Source organism: Carcharhinus amblyrhynchos, chromosome 31 (genome assembly GCF_965287045.1).
Source record: "Carcharhinus amblyrhynchos chromosome 31, sCarAmb.v2.hapA, whole genome shotgun sequence".
Taxonomy (NCBI): domain Eukaryota; kingdom Metazoa; phylum Chordata; class Chondrichthyes; order Carcharhiniformes; family Carcharhinidae; genus Carcharhinus; species Carcharhinus amblyrhynchos.
Genome location: NC_137354.1, coordinates 8,139,674 through 8,158,330, shown reverse-complemented (window position 1 = coordinate 8,158,330; position 18,657 = coordinate 8,139,674). Strand labels below are relative to the sequence as shown.

Below are 18,657 nucleotides of genomic sequence, written 5' to 3'. Positions count from 1 at the left end.
CCCTCAGACTCAAACACCCTGCTCCCAACACCTACTCAGGAAAAGAGTTCCAAAGACTCTCAAGCCCCCAGTGAAAGATTTTACCTTATGGAATTCTTATAGTGCAGAAGGAGGCCATTTGGCCCATCGAGTCTGTACCAACCACAATTCCACCCCGGCACTATCCCCGCAACCCCGTGCATTTACCCTAGCTAGTTCCCCTGACACTAAGGGACAATTTAGCATGGCCAATCCGCCCAACCTGCACATCTTTGGAATGTGGGAGGAAACCAGAGTCCCCAGAGGAAACCCACACAGACATGGGGAGAGCATGCAAACTCCACACAGACAGTGATCCAAGCCAGGAATTGAACCCAGGTCCCCATCACTGTGAGGCAGCAGTGCCAACAACCACTATGCCACCATGCCGCCCATAAATGAAACGTGAGGTGCGCCTGGGATTTGAACTCGGGAGCTCCTGCATTTTAATACAGTTCCCTAAGAGCGAATCATACCCCAAGACCAATGAACCAATCACAAGTGTTTTGGAATTGTAGTCAAGTGGTTTTATTATCATCGTTGATAGACAATAGCAGAGAATGGTTTTGATCCTCTGGGTGATGGGCCCAGCATGCATCTGCGGCACCACTCTGCTCTGTGGACCCCTTATTTTTATGATGTGGAGATGCCGGTGTTGGACTGAGGTGGGCACAATAAGAAGTCTCACAATACCAGGTTAAAGTCCAGTGGACTCACCTAATGAAGGAGCACTCGTGATTCCAAATAAATCTATTGGAGTCTAACCTGGTGTTATAAGACTTCCTACTGTGCCCTCACTGTTAAGCACTGATCCTTCCTCCTCGCTGGTTCTGGATTCTCCCACAAGAGGGAACTACTCTCCCCAGCTGCTCCATCATTTCCCCTGCCTGAACAATGCCCAGCCATTATTTCTACCACTTCCACGTACAACGGCCAAACTGTAACACAAATGGCACCAGATGCCGGTTATCGGTTACCTGGAGCCCCGCAGACGGTGTTAATCGCTGTCGACTGGGAAGAAAGCAGCTCATCCAAGAGTCTTTGTGCAGTGGGCAGAATCTGCAGGGGACGAGAGAGAGAGAAATGAGTCCACAAGGCAAGAATTCAATAAAACAACTGATCTCCCACCTAACAAGATTTTGGCAACAATTTAAGCACAACTTTACATCCTATCTCAAAAAATGCATCAGATCATCCCCCCCGTGACACTTCTAAGATTCTCACAGAGGGGGACAGGGTAGATGTGGATAAGACGATCGCTCTGGTTGGTGAGTCGAGAATCAAAGAGAGGCGTCAGAGTAAGGGGCAGACTGTGACGAGGAGGAATTTCTTCACTCAAGAAAGTCTTTGGCACTCTCTGCAGCGGCTCAGTCACTGAGCATGTTTGAGACCAGAGTTCGATTTTCGGCTTAGGTCACTGTCTGCGTGAAGTTTGCACGTTCTCCCTGTGTCTGCCTGGGTTTCCTCCGGGTGCTCCGGTTTCCTCCCACAGTTGAAAGACGCGCGGGTTAGGTAAGTTGGCCCAGCTAAATTACCCCCTAATGTCAGGGGGACTAGCTAGAGTAAATAGGGGGTTATGGTGATAGGGCCTGGGTGGGATTGTGATCAGTGCAGACTCGATGGAACGAATGGCCTGCTTCTGCACTGTAGGGATTCTATGAAAACACAGTATGAAATGACAGCGAACTATGAGAATCAACTCCACTTTCCCATTTCCAAACCTCTTAGAAACAACTCTTGTTTAAAAAGAAAAGTATACTCCGCTGTAACCTCTTCAGCCTGGAATGATTGGGCTGGAGACGTTTCTGGATTTGGCTTTCTTTTGGATTATAGGATAAAGTTAGAATCCTAACAAAAAGTGAGAGAGCCAGAAAATGCCATGCAGAAATGTGGGAGGCGATGGCTTACTGGTATTATCGCTAGACTACTAATCCAGAAACTCAGTTAATGTTCTGGGGACCAGGTTCGAATCCTGCCACAGCAGATGAGGGAATTTGAATTCAAAAAGTATCTGGAATTAAGAATCTACTGATGACCGTGAAACCATCGTCACTTGTTGGAGAAAGCTATCTGGGTTCACTAATATCCTTTAGGGAAGGAAATCTGCCGTCCTTACCTGGTCTGGCCTACATGTGACTCCAGAGCCACAGCAATGTGGTTGACTCTCAACTGTCTTCAGGTAACTAGGGATGGGCAATAAATGCTGGCTGGCCAGCCAGCGAAGCCCACGTCCCATTAATTTTAAAAAATTACCCGAAGCATAAAAATATGTTGGGGAGACAGTGAAGACCCGATGGGCCGAATGGCCTCCTTCTGCACTGTAGGGATTCGAAGATTCTATTTCCACTTCCAACGTACCGTATTAAAATGATGCTGCAAATCTGCTCTAAGCATTTCCAGACAACTGGCGTCTCACAAAAAATAAATATTTGAACTGGAGAGGTTACAGAACATTATGTAAACTGTGATCGTTTTGACAAAGTTACTTTCTGAACAATTTAAAAGCTACACTCAACAGTTATTGCCCCCTAGTTTCATTCATCCAGACGGACAACAGTGGAACGGTGTCAGGATTTTGCACCAATTCCAATGGTTCTCACCGGTTAGCCGATAATTCCTTACCTGCTGAGGCAATTCGCTGATCAAGTACTGGGCAAACTTCTGCAGCTGATCCCTCTGCAGCCGGGACAGTGATTCAGACACCGGTGCTCGCAAGCACACCGCTGAGGCCTTCGAGAGAAAGGAAGAAGCATAAAAACACTAGAACTAGGGAGGGGAATAGGCCACCTGGCCCCTCGGGCCTGCTCCACCATTCAATAAGGTCATGGCCGTTCTTTTCGTGGATTCAGCTCCTCTTACCCGCCCACTGGCCATAACCCTTAATTCCTTTACTATCTGTTCTTGCCTTAAAAACATTCAACGAGGCAGCCTACTTCACTAGGCAGGGAATTCCACAGATTCACAACTCTTTGGTTGTGAGCTTTCACAAGTGGTGCTTTGACAGAAAGGTTGGCGGGGGCCAAGGGGCAAAAAAGAATCTAAAAAGTAGAGGAACAAAAATACAAGTTCTTTAAACGACAATCACACAAGATCCTCAGGCATTGGACTTGAAGAGCCAGAAAGGACCTCTAAAATATTTCGAGATTACCGTTCAGTTATCCTTCAAGCCTATGAAAAATACTACAAAATTGATTTATTATTGTCACATGCATTAGTATACAGTGAAAAGTATTGTTTTTTGCACACTATACAGACAAAGCATACCATTCACAGAGAGGAGAGAGTGCAGAACGTAGTGTTGCAGTCATAGAAAAGAGCTAGAACGAAGTTTTAAAAACATAAAACAAGAGGAAAAGATAGAATTGAAAGGTGCGCAGGGTGCAGCCTGCGAGAAGTAGCCTCGTTCCAGCGCCATCTTGGATATGTGCAGATTAGAAATTGGATGTTTAATTTGTGGCCCGAAGATCAATAACAATGATTAATATCTTGTCCTCAAAGATTTTGATTCTCAATCCATTGGGTTTAAACTCTTGCAGGTTTACTTGTTAAAATATCTCAGATGGCCAATGAATTCCTACAACGTAGAAACTCGAAGCAGGAGTAGGCCATTCAGCCCTTCGAGCCTGCTCCACCGTTCATAATGATCATGGCTGACCATCGAATTCAATACCCTGATTCCCCCCATATCCCTTTAGCCTCGAGAAATATATCTAATTTCTTCTTGAAATCACACAAATGTTTTGACCTCAACTACTTTCTGTGGTAGTGAATTCCACGCCTTCACCACCCTCTGGGTGAAGAAATTTCTCTTCGCCTCAGTGCTAAAAGGTTTATCTCCAAACTATGACTCCCTTGCTCTGGGCTGACCCCACCATCGGGAACATTCTTTCTGAATCTACCCTGTCTCATCCCGTTAGAATTTTCTAAGTTTCTATGAAATCATAGAATCCCTACAGTACAGCAGGACGCCATTCAGCCCACTGAGTCTATACTGGCACATCCCACCCAGGCCCTATTCCATTAACCCCACAGATTGACCCTGCTATTCCCCCTGACACTAAGGGGAAACTTAGCATGGCCAATCCACCTAACCCGCACATCTTTGGGAGCGTGGGAAGAAACAGGAGCAGCCAAAGGAAACCCACGCAGATATGGGGAGAACGTGCAAACTCCACACAGTGACCTGAGGCTGGAATTGAACCTGGGTCCCTGGCACTGAGAGGCAGCAGTACTCCCCTCTCACACTTCTAAACTCCAATGAATATAATCCGAACCAATTTAGTCTTTCCTCACATGACAGACCTACCATCCCAAGAATCAGCCTTGAATAAAAATTCCTACCCACAGCAATAACTAGCAGGAATAAGCTTGAGTAGTGGCACAGTAGCACAGTGATTAGCACTGCTGCCTCACAGCTCCAAGAATCTGGGTTCAATTCCCGGCTTGGGTCACTGTCTTTGTAGAGTTTGCACATTCTCTCTGTGTCTGCGTGGGTTTCCTCTGGGTGCTCCGGTTTCCTCCCAAAGATGTGCAGATTACGTTGATTGGCCACACTAAATTGGCTTTTAGTGTCCCGTGATGTGTAGGTTAGAGACATCAGCAGGGTAAACATGTAGGGTCGTGAGGATAGGAGCTGGAGTTGGATTGCTGTCAGTGCAGGCTCGATGGGCTGAATGGCCTCCTTCTGCACTGTAGGAATTCTATGATTTTGTAGGTATTACTCAGTGCGATTATCTGAGGGCACACTGAGTGCAGAAATACATTTGAAATTTATTAGAAAGGAATAGTGCAAAACAATGTACAGGAGGGAGCCACAGTGACGTCCATACTTGAAGCAATGATGGGAGATAAATACACTGGCACTCACCCTGATTCCAGGTGTACCCATTAGGACTTGGACTGTCCATTGCCCACATATTCACTGGACAAAGAATCTGCATTAATATAGCGCCTTTCACAACCTCAGGGAATCCCTGAAGTCATTCACAGCCAACGAAGCAATCTTAAGGTATCGCCGCTGTTGCAATCGTGGTGACCCTTGCGCCTTGGGGGAAAGCCAGCGCTTTTGCTTCGAGAGCTATCCCTTCACGACTGAAGTGAGAGTGTGGTAATTCAGACAAAGGGGTGAATTGGATCTCTTGGCTACAGCATGCTTAGATTCTGAGAAGTAAAACTTTAGCGGCAGCTGCTATGGAGTTGGAGAAAAAGGGTAAAAAGAAATCTGATTGGGAAATCACATTGCACTCCGTGCTGTTCAGGAGGGAGACACGGTAGCTGTGTTTAAAGCCACACTGACCTGGGAATGCATGTTTTGAGATTCATCTTCAGTGTATCGACTAGTTAAATTTCTCTCTTTATTGGAGATGTATTTTACTTGCTAATGTTTGAATTTTCTTGGTTCAAAAACCCCCATATCTTTTGAGGTCCTTTGCCCAAAGTGCTACATCTAACTGCTTCTTGAAAACATGCCGTGTTTTGGCCTCAGTTGCTTTCTGTGAATTCCACAGGCTGCCCACTCTCAGTGTGACCTTCCAGTCATAGAGAATTACAGCATGGAAACAGGCCCTTCGGCCCGACTTGTCCATGCTGCTCCTTTTTTTTAAAACCCCTAAGCCAGTCCCAATTGTCCACATTTGGCCCACATCCCTCTATACCCATGTAAAGGCTTTTTAAAAGACAAAATTGTACCCACCTCTACTGCTACCTTTAGCAGCTTGTTCCAGACACTCACCACTCTCAGTGAAAAAAATTGCCCCTCTGGGCCCTTTTGTATCTCTCCCCTCTCAACTTAAACCTGTGCCCTCTAGTTTTAGTCCTATAATCGAGGATATTCATTCTCATCACTCTGTTCTGTTTCCCCGCCCTTTCCTCAGCCTGTGCAGTCATATTGTGGTGTAATGGACGGACTGATGACCAACTCCCAGGAAGCCATCAACTGCTACATGCTGCAACAACCCCAAGGCTTAATTACCCTCCTACTGTCCTCACCCTTTGGGGTGGTGCAGTGAGCCCACAACAGCGTGAGACAGAGAGCAAGCGAGAGGACAGCTACACCTCTCTTTCCAACTCCTCCAGCGCATTTACTACCACAAGGCTACTTTGAAAAACATGAACTTTCTTCAACTTTCTCCCAAAGGAGTGTTGCACAGGCAACAGACCCAGCACTACTCACTGCGTACTGCTTACACAGGAACAATGCCAAGAGTATGAGAAGTCATTACTTATTAACAGAATCTTTAAACTTGGTTCTACAAATAACTGTTGACAACTAAATCTTTATGCTCTTAAAGGCCCAATCAGATGGAGATTGTGAAGAGGAATTACATAAAAAAGGGCTTTTATTCCCTGGAAAACTGGGGGGCAATTTGATTGAGATTTGAAGGAATCTATCGAGTACGTAGTGATTGCTTTTTTTTTAAACCAGTGGACAGCCCAGGACGTGGGAATAAGAACCAAGAGCAGGAGTAGGCCCCTCGAGCCTACTCCGCATTCAGTAAGATCATGGCTGATCTTTTTGTGGATTCAGCTCCATTTACCCGCCCGCTCACCATAACCCTCAATTCTTTTACTGTTCAAAAATCGATCTACTTTTGCCTTAAAAACATTCAATGAGGTAGCCTCAACTCTTTCACTGGTCAGGGAATTCCACCGATTCACAACTCTTTGGGTGAAGAAGTTCCTCCTCAGCTCAGTCCTAAATCTGTTCCCCCTTATTTTGAGGCTGCCAGTTCTAGTTTCACCTCCCTCCTTTTTATCTTATCTATTCCCTTCCTTATTTTATATGCTTCTATAAGATCCCCCCTCATTCTTCTGAATTCCAATATAGCCCCAGTGTACTCAGTCTCTCCTCATAAACCAACCCTCTCAACTCCAGAATCAACTGAGTGAATCTCCTCTGCACCCCCTCCAGTGCCAGTATATCCTTTCTCAAGTAAGGAGACCAAAACTGTGCACAGTACTCCAGATGTGGCTTTTACAGCTGCAATATAACCTTAAAAGCTGAATCAGGTCAATCTGGAGACAAATTAAGAAACACCGCAACACAAAACAGTGACAGAAGTTTGGATCTTGCTGCCAAGACGCAGCTCGTGCCTGCTCAAATAATTTTAATAAGTCTGAGATCAATAGATTTTTGCTACTCGGAGCAGCCAAGGGATTTATAAAATCAAGGTAGTGGGAAGAAGTTAATATTGATCCATGATCTCATTAAATGACAGAACAGGATCGAGGGGCTGAATGGACTTCTCCTGTTCCTATGTTCCCAACACCACCGTAGGGTACACTTGGCTGATCTCAGCCTCAATATCCTATTCTACCCAACACACAAATTAATCTTTTCAATTTGATGCATCTGTAAAAGTTGGTGACTTTTCCCAACAGTTGGCTTTCACTGATGGGAAAAGTTGGCTTTTCCCCTCAGCGGTAAGTGTCGACAGAGTCAATGGATGGGAGGTTGGTTTGTGTGATGGACTGGGCTTCATTCATGACCCTTCATAGTTTCTTGTTGTCTTGGACAGAGCAGGAGCCCATACCAAGCCGTGATACAACCAGAAAGAATGCCCAGTCACCTTCCAGAACTTTCTGTTCCTCAGACAAGCACCCTTCCATCTTCCCAACATCCATGCCTTCAGCCATTTGGACCCCAGGCCCTGAAATTCCACCCATGAGCCTTTCCAGTCTCTCCTGACTCTTCTTAAAAGAGTCACCTCTGTGACCCCAAATTTGGCCACCTTTGCTAACAGCTTCTGTAGCATCTTCCGTGGCATCGCTTTCGCTCGATTACACTTCCGAGAAATGCCTTTGGGATTGGCGTTCTATCCATCACTAGTATGACGTAAACTGCAAGTTGTCGCAATTTCCGTTAGCACCACTTCACACCAATATCATCCATCACTTCTCATATTTACCGTCAATTTAAATGAGATTTACTTGCAATTCATCCTCATAACCAGGCACCCTCTAAACACTAGCAGATTCTTTTTCCACCTGTTAACTAAACGAATATCACCGGATGAAAATCCAGGGGAAAACAAACCCAGCCTATCCAGTCTCTCCTCATAGCTAAAACTTTCAATCCCAAACAGCATCCTGGTGTATCTCCTCTGCACCCTCTCCAGTGCCATTGCATCCTTCCAGTAATGTGGTGACCAGAACTGCACACAGTACTTCAACTATAGCCAACCAATGTTTTATAAATTTGTACTAGGATCTCCCTATTCCTGTGTACTATGCCCCGGTTAATGAAGACAAGCATTCCATATGCCTTCTTCACCACTCCATCTATCTGTGCTGCTACCTTCAGGGATCCACGGACTTGTGCCCCAAGATCCCTTTGTTCCTCAATATTCCTTAAGAACCTACCAATCATTGTGTAGATCCCACCCTTATTAGACCTCCCAAAATGCATCACCTCACACTCATCAGGATCAAAATCTGTCTGCCATTGCTCTGCCCAACGGCACGGTGGTTAGCACTGCTGCCTCACAGCTCCTAGGACCCAGATTCGATTCCTGGCTGGGGTGACTGTGCAGATTCTGCACGTTCTCCTCCGTTTCTGCGTGGGTTTCCTCTGGGTGCTCCGGTTTCCTCCCGCAGTCTGAAAGATGTGCTGGTTAGGCGCATTGACCCGAACAGGCGCCAGAATGTGACAACTAGGGGAATTTCACAGTAACTTCATTGTAGCGTTAATGTAAGTCTTACTTGTGACTAATAATAAATAAACTGAACTAAAAAGTTTACCAGTTTATCAGTGTGTAGCCTCAGACTATCCCCGTCACTATCAACAACACCACCAATTTTGTGTCATCTGCAAACTTACTAATTATACTTTCTACATTCATTCATTAATGTATATAGCGAACAGGCCCAGCACCAACCCCTGTGGTATATCGCTGGTTACATGCTTCCAATCATAAAAGAACCCTCCACCATCATTCTTCACCGCCTTGTAACAAGCCAACTTTGGATCCAATTTGCCAACTTGGACCCCATGGACCCTAACCTTTTGGGCCAGCTTTCCATGTGGGACCTTGTCAAAGACCTGACTGAAGTCCATGTAAACCTGCACTTCTCTAATTAATGTATTTAATTACCTTTTCAAAAAACTTGATTGGTGAGATAGGATCTCCCACCAACAAATCTGTGCTGACTATCGCTGCCAAATGTTGATTAATCCTGACCCTCAGAAGTTTCTGTAATAATTTCCCTCCCACTGATATTAGACTAACTGGCCGGTAATTACCTAGCTTATCCCTGCTGCCTTTCTTGAATAACGGTACCACAGTAACGATCCTGCAGTTATCTGACACTTCACCTGTGGCCAGCGAAGATTTAAATCTCTCCATCAGGGCCCCTGCAAGCTCTTCCCTTGCCTCCAATAGTAGCCTGGGATACATCTCATCAGACCCTGAGGATTTATGCACCTTTATGCCTGCTAAAACATCTAATACCTCCTCCTTATTAACCTTAATCACCGTCCCAACTGAAGTCTCCAGCTACAATGTCTTTCCCCTTAGTCAGTACAGAAGAAAAACATTAATTTAAGACCTCGCCCACATCCTCATGCACAGATTTAACCTCGAAAGGCGGCTTCTCTTTCCCCGGTCATCCTCTTGCTCTTAATCATAGGATCCCAACACTGCAGGAGGTGGCCATTCGGCCCATCGAGCCTGCACCGACAACAATCCCACCCTCGTAACACCAAGCACTTTACTCACTAATCGCCCTGACACTAAGGGTCAATTTAGCATGGCCAATCAACCTAACCCGTACATCTCTGGCGTGTGGGAGGAAACCGGAGCACCCGGAGGAAACCCACGCAGATATGGGGACAATGTGCAAACTCCACACAGTGAACCAAGGCCGGAAATGTACCCGGTTCCCTGGCGCTGTGAGGCACCAGTGCTAACCACTGTGTCACCGTAATATATTTATAAAGTGCCTTGGGGGTGTTTTCCTTAATCTTATCTCCCAGTGATATTTTGGGGCTCCTCTTTGCTCTCCTAATTTCCTTTTGTTGATTCCCCCAAAAGCCAAGTCCAACTGGAATCAGATACTTGCGGCAGTGAAAACGGCCGCTGAGCACAGTGATCCAGGGAAAGGAGACCTACCTACCCTACCTGGTTTGCCCCAATGCCCCCTGTGTGATGGACAACAACAAAAATGCCATTGCTCCAAATGTCACCCACATCAAATCCTTGATAAAAATTCAAATAGGGTGCTGCATAAACAAATCCGGTTGATTTAAAGGCGGCTTCGTAAAGCAAATTAGACGCAGAAATTGAGGAAAAGCAGTGGCCAGATCTGAGGGATTTACAGGTCAGCGTTTTTACTCACTGTTCCAGCACTATGAATTATTCAATAACTGAGAGGCACTCTGACCTGAACTCCAGGTCACAAGATACACGAGTCAGCAAATGATCATGAATTATGCCACATTTGGATCCCAGAGCTGTAAGATTCCAAAAGTGATACCTAACACTCCCTGAGCCAGGAAACTGCTGTCGGATTGACGTAAAAGTACTCAAGAAATCAACTGCATCATCCCCAACCCCTTCCCGGAGGGTGCTTTTGCTCCAGGGTTATTTGACACTCAAGGGAGTGAAGGAATATCTTGGATCAATTGGACTTCTCTCTTTCTGCCTCCTGTACAGTTAGATAAAACAGGGCCTTCATATTTCACTCACTCAGTGTCTATTTCACTTTGAGGTTGCTCAGTATAGGGAAACTGTGAAAGGTGAGTAAGGGGCAGGAGTCAGTCACACTAAATAACAGGCAGCTTGGATGGCACAGTGGTTAGCATTGCGGACTCACAGTGCCAGGGACCCAGGTTCAATTCCAGCCTTGGGTCACTGTCTGTGTGGAGTTTCTCCCCGTGCCTGCATGGGTTTTCTTCGGGTGCTCCGGTTTCCTCCCACACTCCAAAGGTGAGCGGGTTAGGTGGACTGGCTGTGCTAAACTGACCTTTAGTGCCGGGGGACCAGCAGCATAAATACACGAGATACAAGGATAGGGCCAGGGTGGGACTGTCGGGCGGTGCAGGCTCGATGGGCTGAATAGCCTCCTTCCGCGCTATAGGGATTCTATGAAAGACCCAAAGTCTGCTCTTGGACGGTGGGAGGCCGGAGATCGGGAACGTGCAGAAGCCAATAGTCCAGTCAATCCCATTTAAGGAGGGGGATTAATGTCAGGATGGTACAAGGAAAGCATGGGGATAGAGGGTTAGAGTGGAGTGCACCCATTGTTGAGGCTGTGGTGACACAGGCAAACATCTGTGTGGATTTATAGAGCCGTCCATATGACAACAATCTCACAAAGCATTCCCACTTTTTCCCAACTCCAAAGCTGTAGAGCAAAGTTCCCAACACTTTTGACAGGAGCCGTAACACGTGCAAAGTAAATGCACCCCAGCACCTTCTGCATTGCCCAGTCTGACGGGCAGATAGAGGGTCTGACCCTTTGGAGATAAAGCCCAGTGATCTAATCTCTAATTATCTGAATAAAGGAGCATCATATTTGTGTTTTATTTTACGTGCGGAGGAGCATTTCCGAAACTGGAAAATCCCAGCTGAGGTGAATGGAACTTTGCATGGTTCGCCACCCCCCCCCCCACCCGCTACAATTGCCATGGCGGGCAGGATGGAAGAACTCCCCCCGTTACTTCAGTGAGGACAACAGGTGACGAGATTCCTACATCCTTGACCAAGCTTCTGGTCACACAAGCATCTGAAATAGGAGCAGGAGTAGGCACCTCGGCCCTTTAATCACGTCTGACCTGCTTGCCACCTCAACCCCACATTCCAGCCTACTCCCGGTGACCTTTCCCCCTCACTTGGCAGTGCCATGCGACGATCTTATCACCCGGGCAATGCGATGCTTCCAATTCATTTGGTGTGTGAGAAGTGTCCAGAGGGGCAATTTTTTCACACAGAGGGTGGTGAGTGTCTGGAACGAGCTGCCAGAGGTAGTAGCAGAGGCGGGTACAATTTTGTCTTTTAAAAAGCATTTAGACAGTTCCATGGGTAAGATGGGTATAGAGGGAATATGGGCCAAATGCAGGCAATTGGGATTAGTTTAGGGCTTTAAAAAAAAATGGCAGCATGGACAAGATGGGCCAAAGGACCTGTTTCCCTGCTGAAAACCTCTATGACTCTACAGCAACACGAACAATTTGCAGGTTTATTCCTGTTCTCTTAAAATAGTACTTGCAACTTACCAACGAATAAAACTGACAGACGGGCAATAGACCAACCAGGCTAGCCTGCGCCTACAGCATGGAAACAGGCCCAACTTGTACATACCGCCCTTTTTATTTAACCACTAAACTAGTCCCAATTGCCCACGTTTGGCCTATATCCCTGTGTACCCATGTAACTGTCTAAATGCTTTGTAAAGGACAAAGTTGTCCCCGCCTCTACTGCTGCCTCTGGCAGCTCATTCCAGCCACTCACCACCCTGTGTGTGTGAAAATATTGCCATGATGTGGAGGTGCCAGCATTGGACTGGGGTAGGCATAGTAAGTAGTCTTACAACAACAGGTTAAAGTCCACCAGGTTTATTTGGTAGCATGAGCTTTCAGAGCACTGATTATCTTGTAATTGAGTTTGAGTCTATATATGTTCTGTTTGTGAAAATATTGTCCCTCTGAACCCTTTTGTATCTCTCTCCTCTCACCTTAAACCTATGCCCTCTAGTTTCAGACTCCCCTACTTTTGGGAAAAGATGTTGACTATCTTATCTATACTTCTCAATATTTTACGGATCTCTATAAGCTCATCCCTCAGCCTCCTACAGCCCAGGGAAAAAAGTCCCAGTCTATCCAGCCTCTCCTGATAACTCAAACCATCAAGTCCTGGTAGCATGTTAGTGAATAAAAACTCCTTCACCACCCCCCAGCCAAGGCATCTTGCTTGGCAAGCTCATGGTATTTGCTACATTTACAGTGAACAAGGCTCGGAGCTTAAGTTTTGGCATCATCCCAACATCATTGATTCAGGTCATATTCCACCATCTTTCCCAGTCATGTTCACTGGGATTGGCTAAGCTCCAACTGCACCAAGCTACAGAAACGTTGAGGCCTCAGTTGGACAGCACACCTCGTCACAAAGAAAATTGGTGGACCAATCACACATCATGGGGAGAGAAGACATTTGTCATCACATTCTGCTCTCTTAAACTTCCCAGTGCACACAAACTGCGATTGCAGGACCCCAGTGGCCTGTGAGGGCATGGCAAGGGTCAACAGGGTCTTCAAATCCCTGCTATTGTTTCCCCGGCATTTACTGAGCTGAACAGCATCGCCTCCTCCAGCCCCTCCTTTGAGAACTCTGCGCTCCTCCAACTCTGGCCTCTTGGTCCTCTCCAGTTTGGCTTCTCCACTGCTGGCCTCGCCTTCACCTGCCAAAGCACTAATCTCGGAAATTTCCCCCTTAAACCTTTCTGCCTCTCCACCTCGAAGACCCTCTTAAAATGTATCTCTTGGGTCAAGCTATTAGTCACAACTCCTGATGTGGCTTTCTGTCTGACAATGTTCCTGTAGAGCACTTTGGGTCAAAGAACAAAGAGAATGACAACACAAGAACTTTGGTCCTCCAAGCTGCACCGACCATGCTGCCCGACTTAACTAAAACCTCCTACCCATCTGGGGAACCATATCCCTCTATTCCCATCCTATTCACGTATTTGTCAAGATGCCCCTTAAAACTCACTATCATATCTGCTTCTACTACCCTCCCCAGCAGCAAGTCCCAGGCACCTACTACCCTCTGTGTAAAAAACTTGCCTGGTACATCTCCTTTAAACCTTGCCCCTTGCTCCTTAAGCCTGTGCCCCCAAGTAATTGATTCTTGCACCCTGAGAAAAAGCTTCTGACTATCCACTCTGTCCGTGCCCCTCGTAATCTTAAACAGAATAGAATAGAATCCCTACAATGCAGAAGGCGGCCATTTGGCCCATTGAGTCTGCACAATCCCACCCAGCCCCTATTCCCGTAACCCCACATATTTACCCTGCTAATCCTCCAACACTACTGACAACTTAGCATGGCCAATCCAGCTAACCTGCACATCTTTGGACTGTGGGGGGAAATCGGAGCACCCGGATGAAACCCACGCAGATATGGGGAGAACATGCAAACTCCACACAGACAGTGACCTGAGACTGGAATTGAACCCAGGTCCCTGGTGCTAACCACTGTACCGCCCCAAGACTTCTATCAACCCAACCTTCATCGTTCCAGTGAGAACAAACCAAATTTCTCCAACCTCTCCTCATTGCTAATGCCCTTCATACCAGGCAACATCCTGGTAAATCTTTTCTGTACCCTCTCTGCTGATGAGTGCCAAGAAAAGTCTCTCTGTAGCAAATAAAGAGGAATGTTAAACAAAATCCAATCAGAACACAAACAAACGACACAGAAAGTAAATGCAAGTCACCAACAAAGGACATGGGAAAGCTAGAGTTGACAATAAGTCTTATGCACAGAAGTGGAAGTGAGAGACAAAACAGAAATTTAAATTAACTCCTCTTAGGATTTGATTTGAGGCAGAGAGTTCAAGATCAAGATTTTCCAAGTGGCTAGTTTGCCTCCACAGTCGATGTTCCGGCACTCAACGAAAAATGAATTATTAAAAATGTATGACGAAAGATCAGAATGCGGAAGGATTGTTATTTGGAGTTCGGCAGGGGACAAGTAGATTATTTCTGGGCTGTGAAAGTTTGGGACAAAATTCTCTGCCAACAGATTACAAAATGACTGACCGTTGGACTGTTTCCATTGATTAAAGCCAAACCACCTGAAAACATCAGGGACGGCACGGTGGCACAATGGTTAGCACTGCGGCCTGACTGCGCCAGGGACCCGGGTTCAATTCCCAGTTTGGATCACTGTCTGTGTGGAGTTTGTATGTTCTCGCAGTGTCTGCATGGGCTTCCTCCAGGTGCTTCGATTACCTCTCACAGTCTGAAAGACGTGCCGGTTAGGTGCACTGGCCATGCTAAATTCTCCCATTTACCCGAATAGGTGGAGTGTGAGATACGACTTTCACCAACTTTTACAGCTGCACCATAGAAAGCATTCTTTCTGGTTGTATCACAGCTTGGTATGGGCTCCTGCTCTGCCCAAGGCCGCAAGAAACTACAAAAGTCATGAATATAGCCCAATCCATCGCGCAAACCAGCCTCCCATGTGCTGACTCTGTCTTCACTTCCCGCTGCCTCAGAAAAGCAGCCAGCATAATTAAGGACCCCACGCACCCCGGACATTCTCTCTTCCACCTTCTTCCTTTGGGAAAAAGATACAAAAGTCTGAGGTCACGTACCAAATCGACTCAAGAACAGCTTCTTCCCTGCAGCCACCTGAGTTTTGAATTTACCTACCTTGCACTGAATTGATCTTTCTCTACACCCTAGCTATGACTGTAACACTACATTCTGCACTCTCTCCTTTCCTTCTCTATGAACAGTATGTTTTGTCTGTACAGCGCACAAGAAACAATACTTTTCACTATATACTAATACATGCGACAATAATAAATCAAATCAACCAGGGGATTTTCACAGTAACTTCATTCCAGAGTTAATGTAAGCCTATTTGTGATGCTAACTTGTAAAAGAAATATTGCACAATGGTTCCTATCTAAAATTAGAATAACAAATAATCTAAATGTACACCGTACTTACATTGTGTATTCTGAATAGGCAAAGAGCCACCACGTGAGCGCACCATTTAGCTCCTGCACCACAGGTACAACTACACGAGGTTATCCTGCAGCGGTCAAACATAACAGCCACATTGAATGCTCCCTTAGCTTGTGCAGTCTGCGGAGGAACCACCGTAGCACTCAGGTGAAATCCTGTTTGGGGCAGGGATGGAGGAAGAGAAAAGAAAAAAGTTTGAAGTGATCCGTGCTCACCTGATTAACAAATCCTCTATCTGCATGCACTTCCTGTCATCGGGTTGGCGCGCTTTTGTACAAACTTTACTCCATTGTAAATTCCCATGTCCACATTCTTCATGGGAATTGCCTATGTAAACATGTCACGCTATTACTTCACCCAGTCACCAGTGGTGGTGCTGTAATTACTCACCTTTTCCTTATTCGTTCGTGGGATGTGAGTGTCACTGGCTGGCCAGCATTTATTGCCCATCCCTATTTAGCTGAGGGCAGTTGAGAGTCAACCACATTGCTGTGGGTCTGGAGTCACATGTAGGCCAGACCGGGTAAGGACTTCAGATTTAACATAGAATCCAGAAGCAGGAGGCGGCTATTCGGCCCTTCGAGCCTGCTCTGCCATTCATTTTGATCATGGCTGATCATTGAATTCAATATCCTGACCCCCTCCCTCTTCCCCTTAATATCCCTTGATCCCTTTAATCCTGAGAGCTATATCTAATTTCTTCTTGAAATCAGACAACGTTTTGGCCTTAACTACTTTCTGTGACAGCAGATTCCACACATTCATCACCATTTTCTTCCCTAAAGGACATTAGTGAACCCGATGGGCTTTTCCAACAATCGACAACGGTTTCACGGTCATCTGTAGATTCTTAATTCCAGATTTTTAAAAAATTGAACTCAAATTCCACCATCTGCCGAGTGGGATTCGAACCCAGGTCCCCAGACTGACTTTCTGTATTATGTCCTTACGTACAACAGAAAAAAATTCCTACGTTCTAGAATAACCAATTCAAAACCCGCCTAATTGCCACAACTTTTGTTACATAACTTTAAATGTCATAAGTTCAGTGGCATAGTGGTTAGCACTGCTGCCTCACAACGCTGGATACCTGGATTTGATTCCTGGCTCAGGTCACTGTCCGTGTGGAGTTTGTACGTTCTCCCCGTGTCTGCGTGGGTTCACTCTGAGCGCTCCAGCTTCCTCCTACAATCCGAAAGACATACTGGCTAGGTGCATTGGTCAAGCTAAATTCTCCCTTAGCATACCTGAACAGGCACCGGAGTATACTTCATTGCAGTGTTAATGTAAGCTTAACTTGTTTCCAAAAAAGTTTAGTTATTAGGCACAAGTAAGGCTTACATTAACACTGCAATGAAGTTAGTGTGAAATTCCCCTAGTCGCCACACTCCGGCACCTGTTCGAGTCAATGCACTCTAACCATCATGTCTTTTAGACTGTGGGAGGAAACTGGAGCGCCTGGAGGAAACCCACGCAGACATGGGGAGAGCGTGCAAACTCCCACAGATAGTCACCCACGCCAGGAATTGATCCCTGGTCCCTTATGCTGTGAGGCAGTAGCGCTAACCACTGTGCCACCTTCTATGACACTAATAAATAAGCTTTAACTAAACCAGGTAGACACTGATGGAAACACTTGATAACAAAGGCTTGGACAAGCAGATCTAAATCATCCTCCATTATTCAGCAAAAAAGCTGGATAAAATAAGTACATAAACAGCCTTTAGTAAAATGAAATATTCCAACCAAATTGGATGAATTATAGAATCCCTACAGTTCAGAGGGAGGCCATTCAGCCCATCGCACATGTACTGACCACAATCACATTGAGTCCCTAACCGCTTAACCTCATGTATTTAACCTGCTAGTCCGCCTGACAGTAAGGGGCAATATCTTTGCACGGTGGGAGGAGACCAGAGCACCTGGAGGAAACCCGCATAGACACAGGGTGAATGTGCAGTCTCCGCACAGAGAGTCATCGAGGCCGGAATTGAACCCAGGTCCCTGGCGCTGTGAGGCTGCAGTGCTAACTACTGTGCCATTGTGCCGTCCTATCCAGATAAAAATTAATTAAAAATAAAACTGCTCAAAAATGAAAGGCATCTGTGTTGGGGAAGTGAAGATTCTTCACTTCTACACTCCAGTGCTGGTGGGCTAACGTTCCCCTGGGCTGATGTGCGGCCGCATGCCTCTTCAAAACCCCCAGCCAAAGAACCCAACCCTGACACACATTCCCATTTGCCCACATCAGCCATGCTAACCTCTGGTGAGAGTCACACCTTGATGATTATTAGTTTTGTCTGTTAAGAATTGGGTTGAAACTTCAGAAAGGCGTTTCACAGAAGACCTTTTGGAGATGCTGTGCTCTCACCACAGTTACCTGGGCTGCTTTCAAATCCCCAGTGGTGAACGGTGGCACGGTGGTCAGCACTGCTGCCTCACGGCGCCAGGGACCTGGGTTCGATTCTGGCCTCAGATCACTGTCTGTGTGGAGTTTGCACATTCTCCCCGTGTCTGCATGGGTTTCCTCTGGGTGCTCTGGTTTCCTCCCACACTACAAAGATGTGCAGGTTAGGTGCATTGGCCATGCTAAATTGTCCCTTAGTGTCAGGGGGATTAGCAAGGTAAATACATGGGGTTGCAGGAGTAGGGCCTGGGTGGGATTGTGGTCGATGTAGACTCAATGGGCCGAATGGCCTCCTTCTGGGATTCTATGAGAGAGAGGCAACATGCTCACAGAATTTTATAAGTGGATTTTCCAACACCACAGAACTTTGTTTGCAAAACAATTCACAACTTTAATGTATAAAGGACAGATATTACAGCGGAAATAGCAACATCACTGATCACTAAATGATACGTATGGACAGATTACAACCAATGGGTGTTCAGTTAAACTCTTGTTAGCACTTAATGAACACCTCAATGCCACAATTTGGCAGA

The 18,657-nt window shown here is 46.1% G+C and overlaps 1 protein-coding gene across 1 annotated transcript in view; it reads right to left on the bottom strand.

Annotated features, from left to right (window-relative positions):
- zswim8 (zinc finger, SWIM-type containing 8) overlaps positions 1-18,657 on the bottom strand; it is a 159,121-nt gene that overhangs the window by 62,038 nt on the left and 78,426 nt on the right. Inside the window, exons 4-6 of the mRNA XM_080215897.1 lie at positions 15,697-15,869; positions 2,641-2,748; positions 996-1,077 (exon numbers count right to left, since the gene is read on the bottom strand). Coding sequence (XP_080072023.1) covers positions 996-1,077; positions 2,641-2,748; positions 15,697-15,869 — 363 coding nt within the window. The remainder of the gene's footprint in view (positions 1-995; positions 1,078-2,640; positions 2,749-15,696; positions 15,870-18,657) is intronic.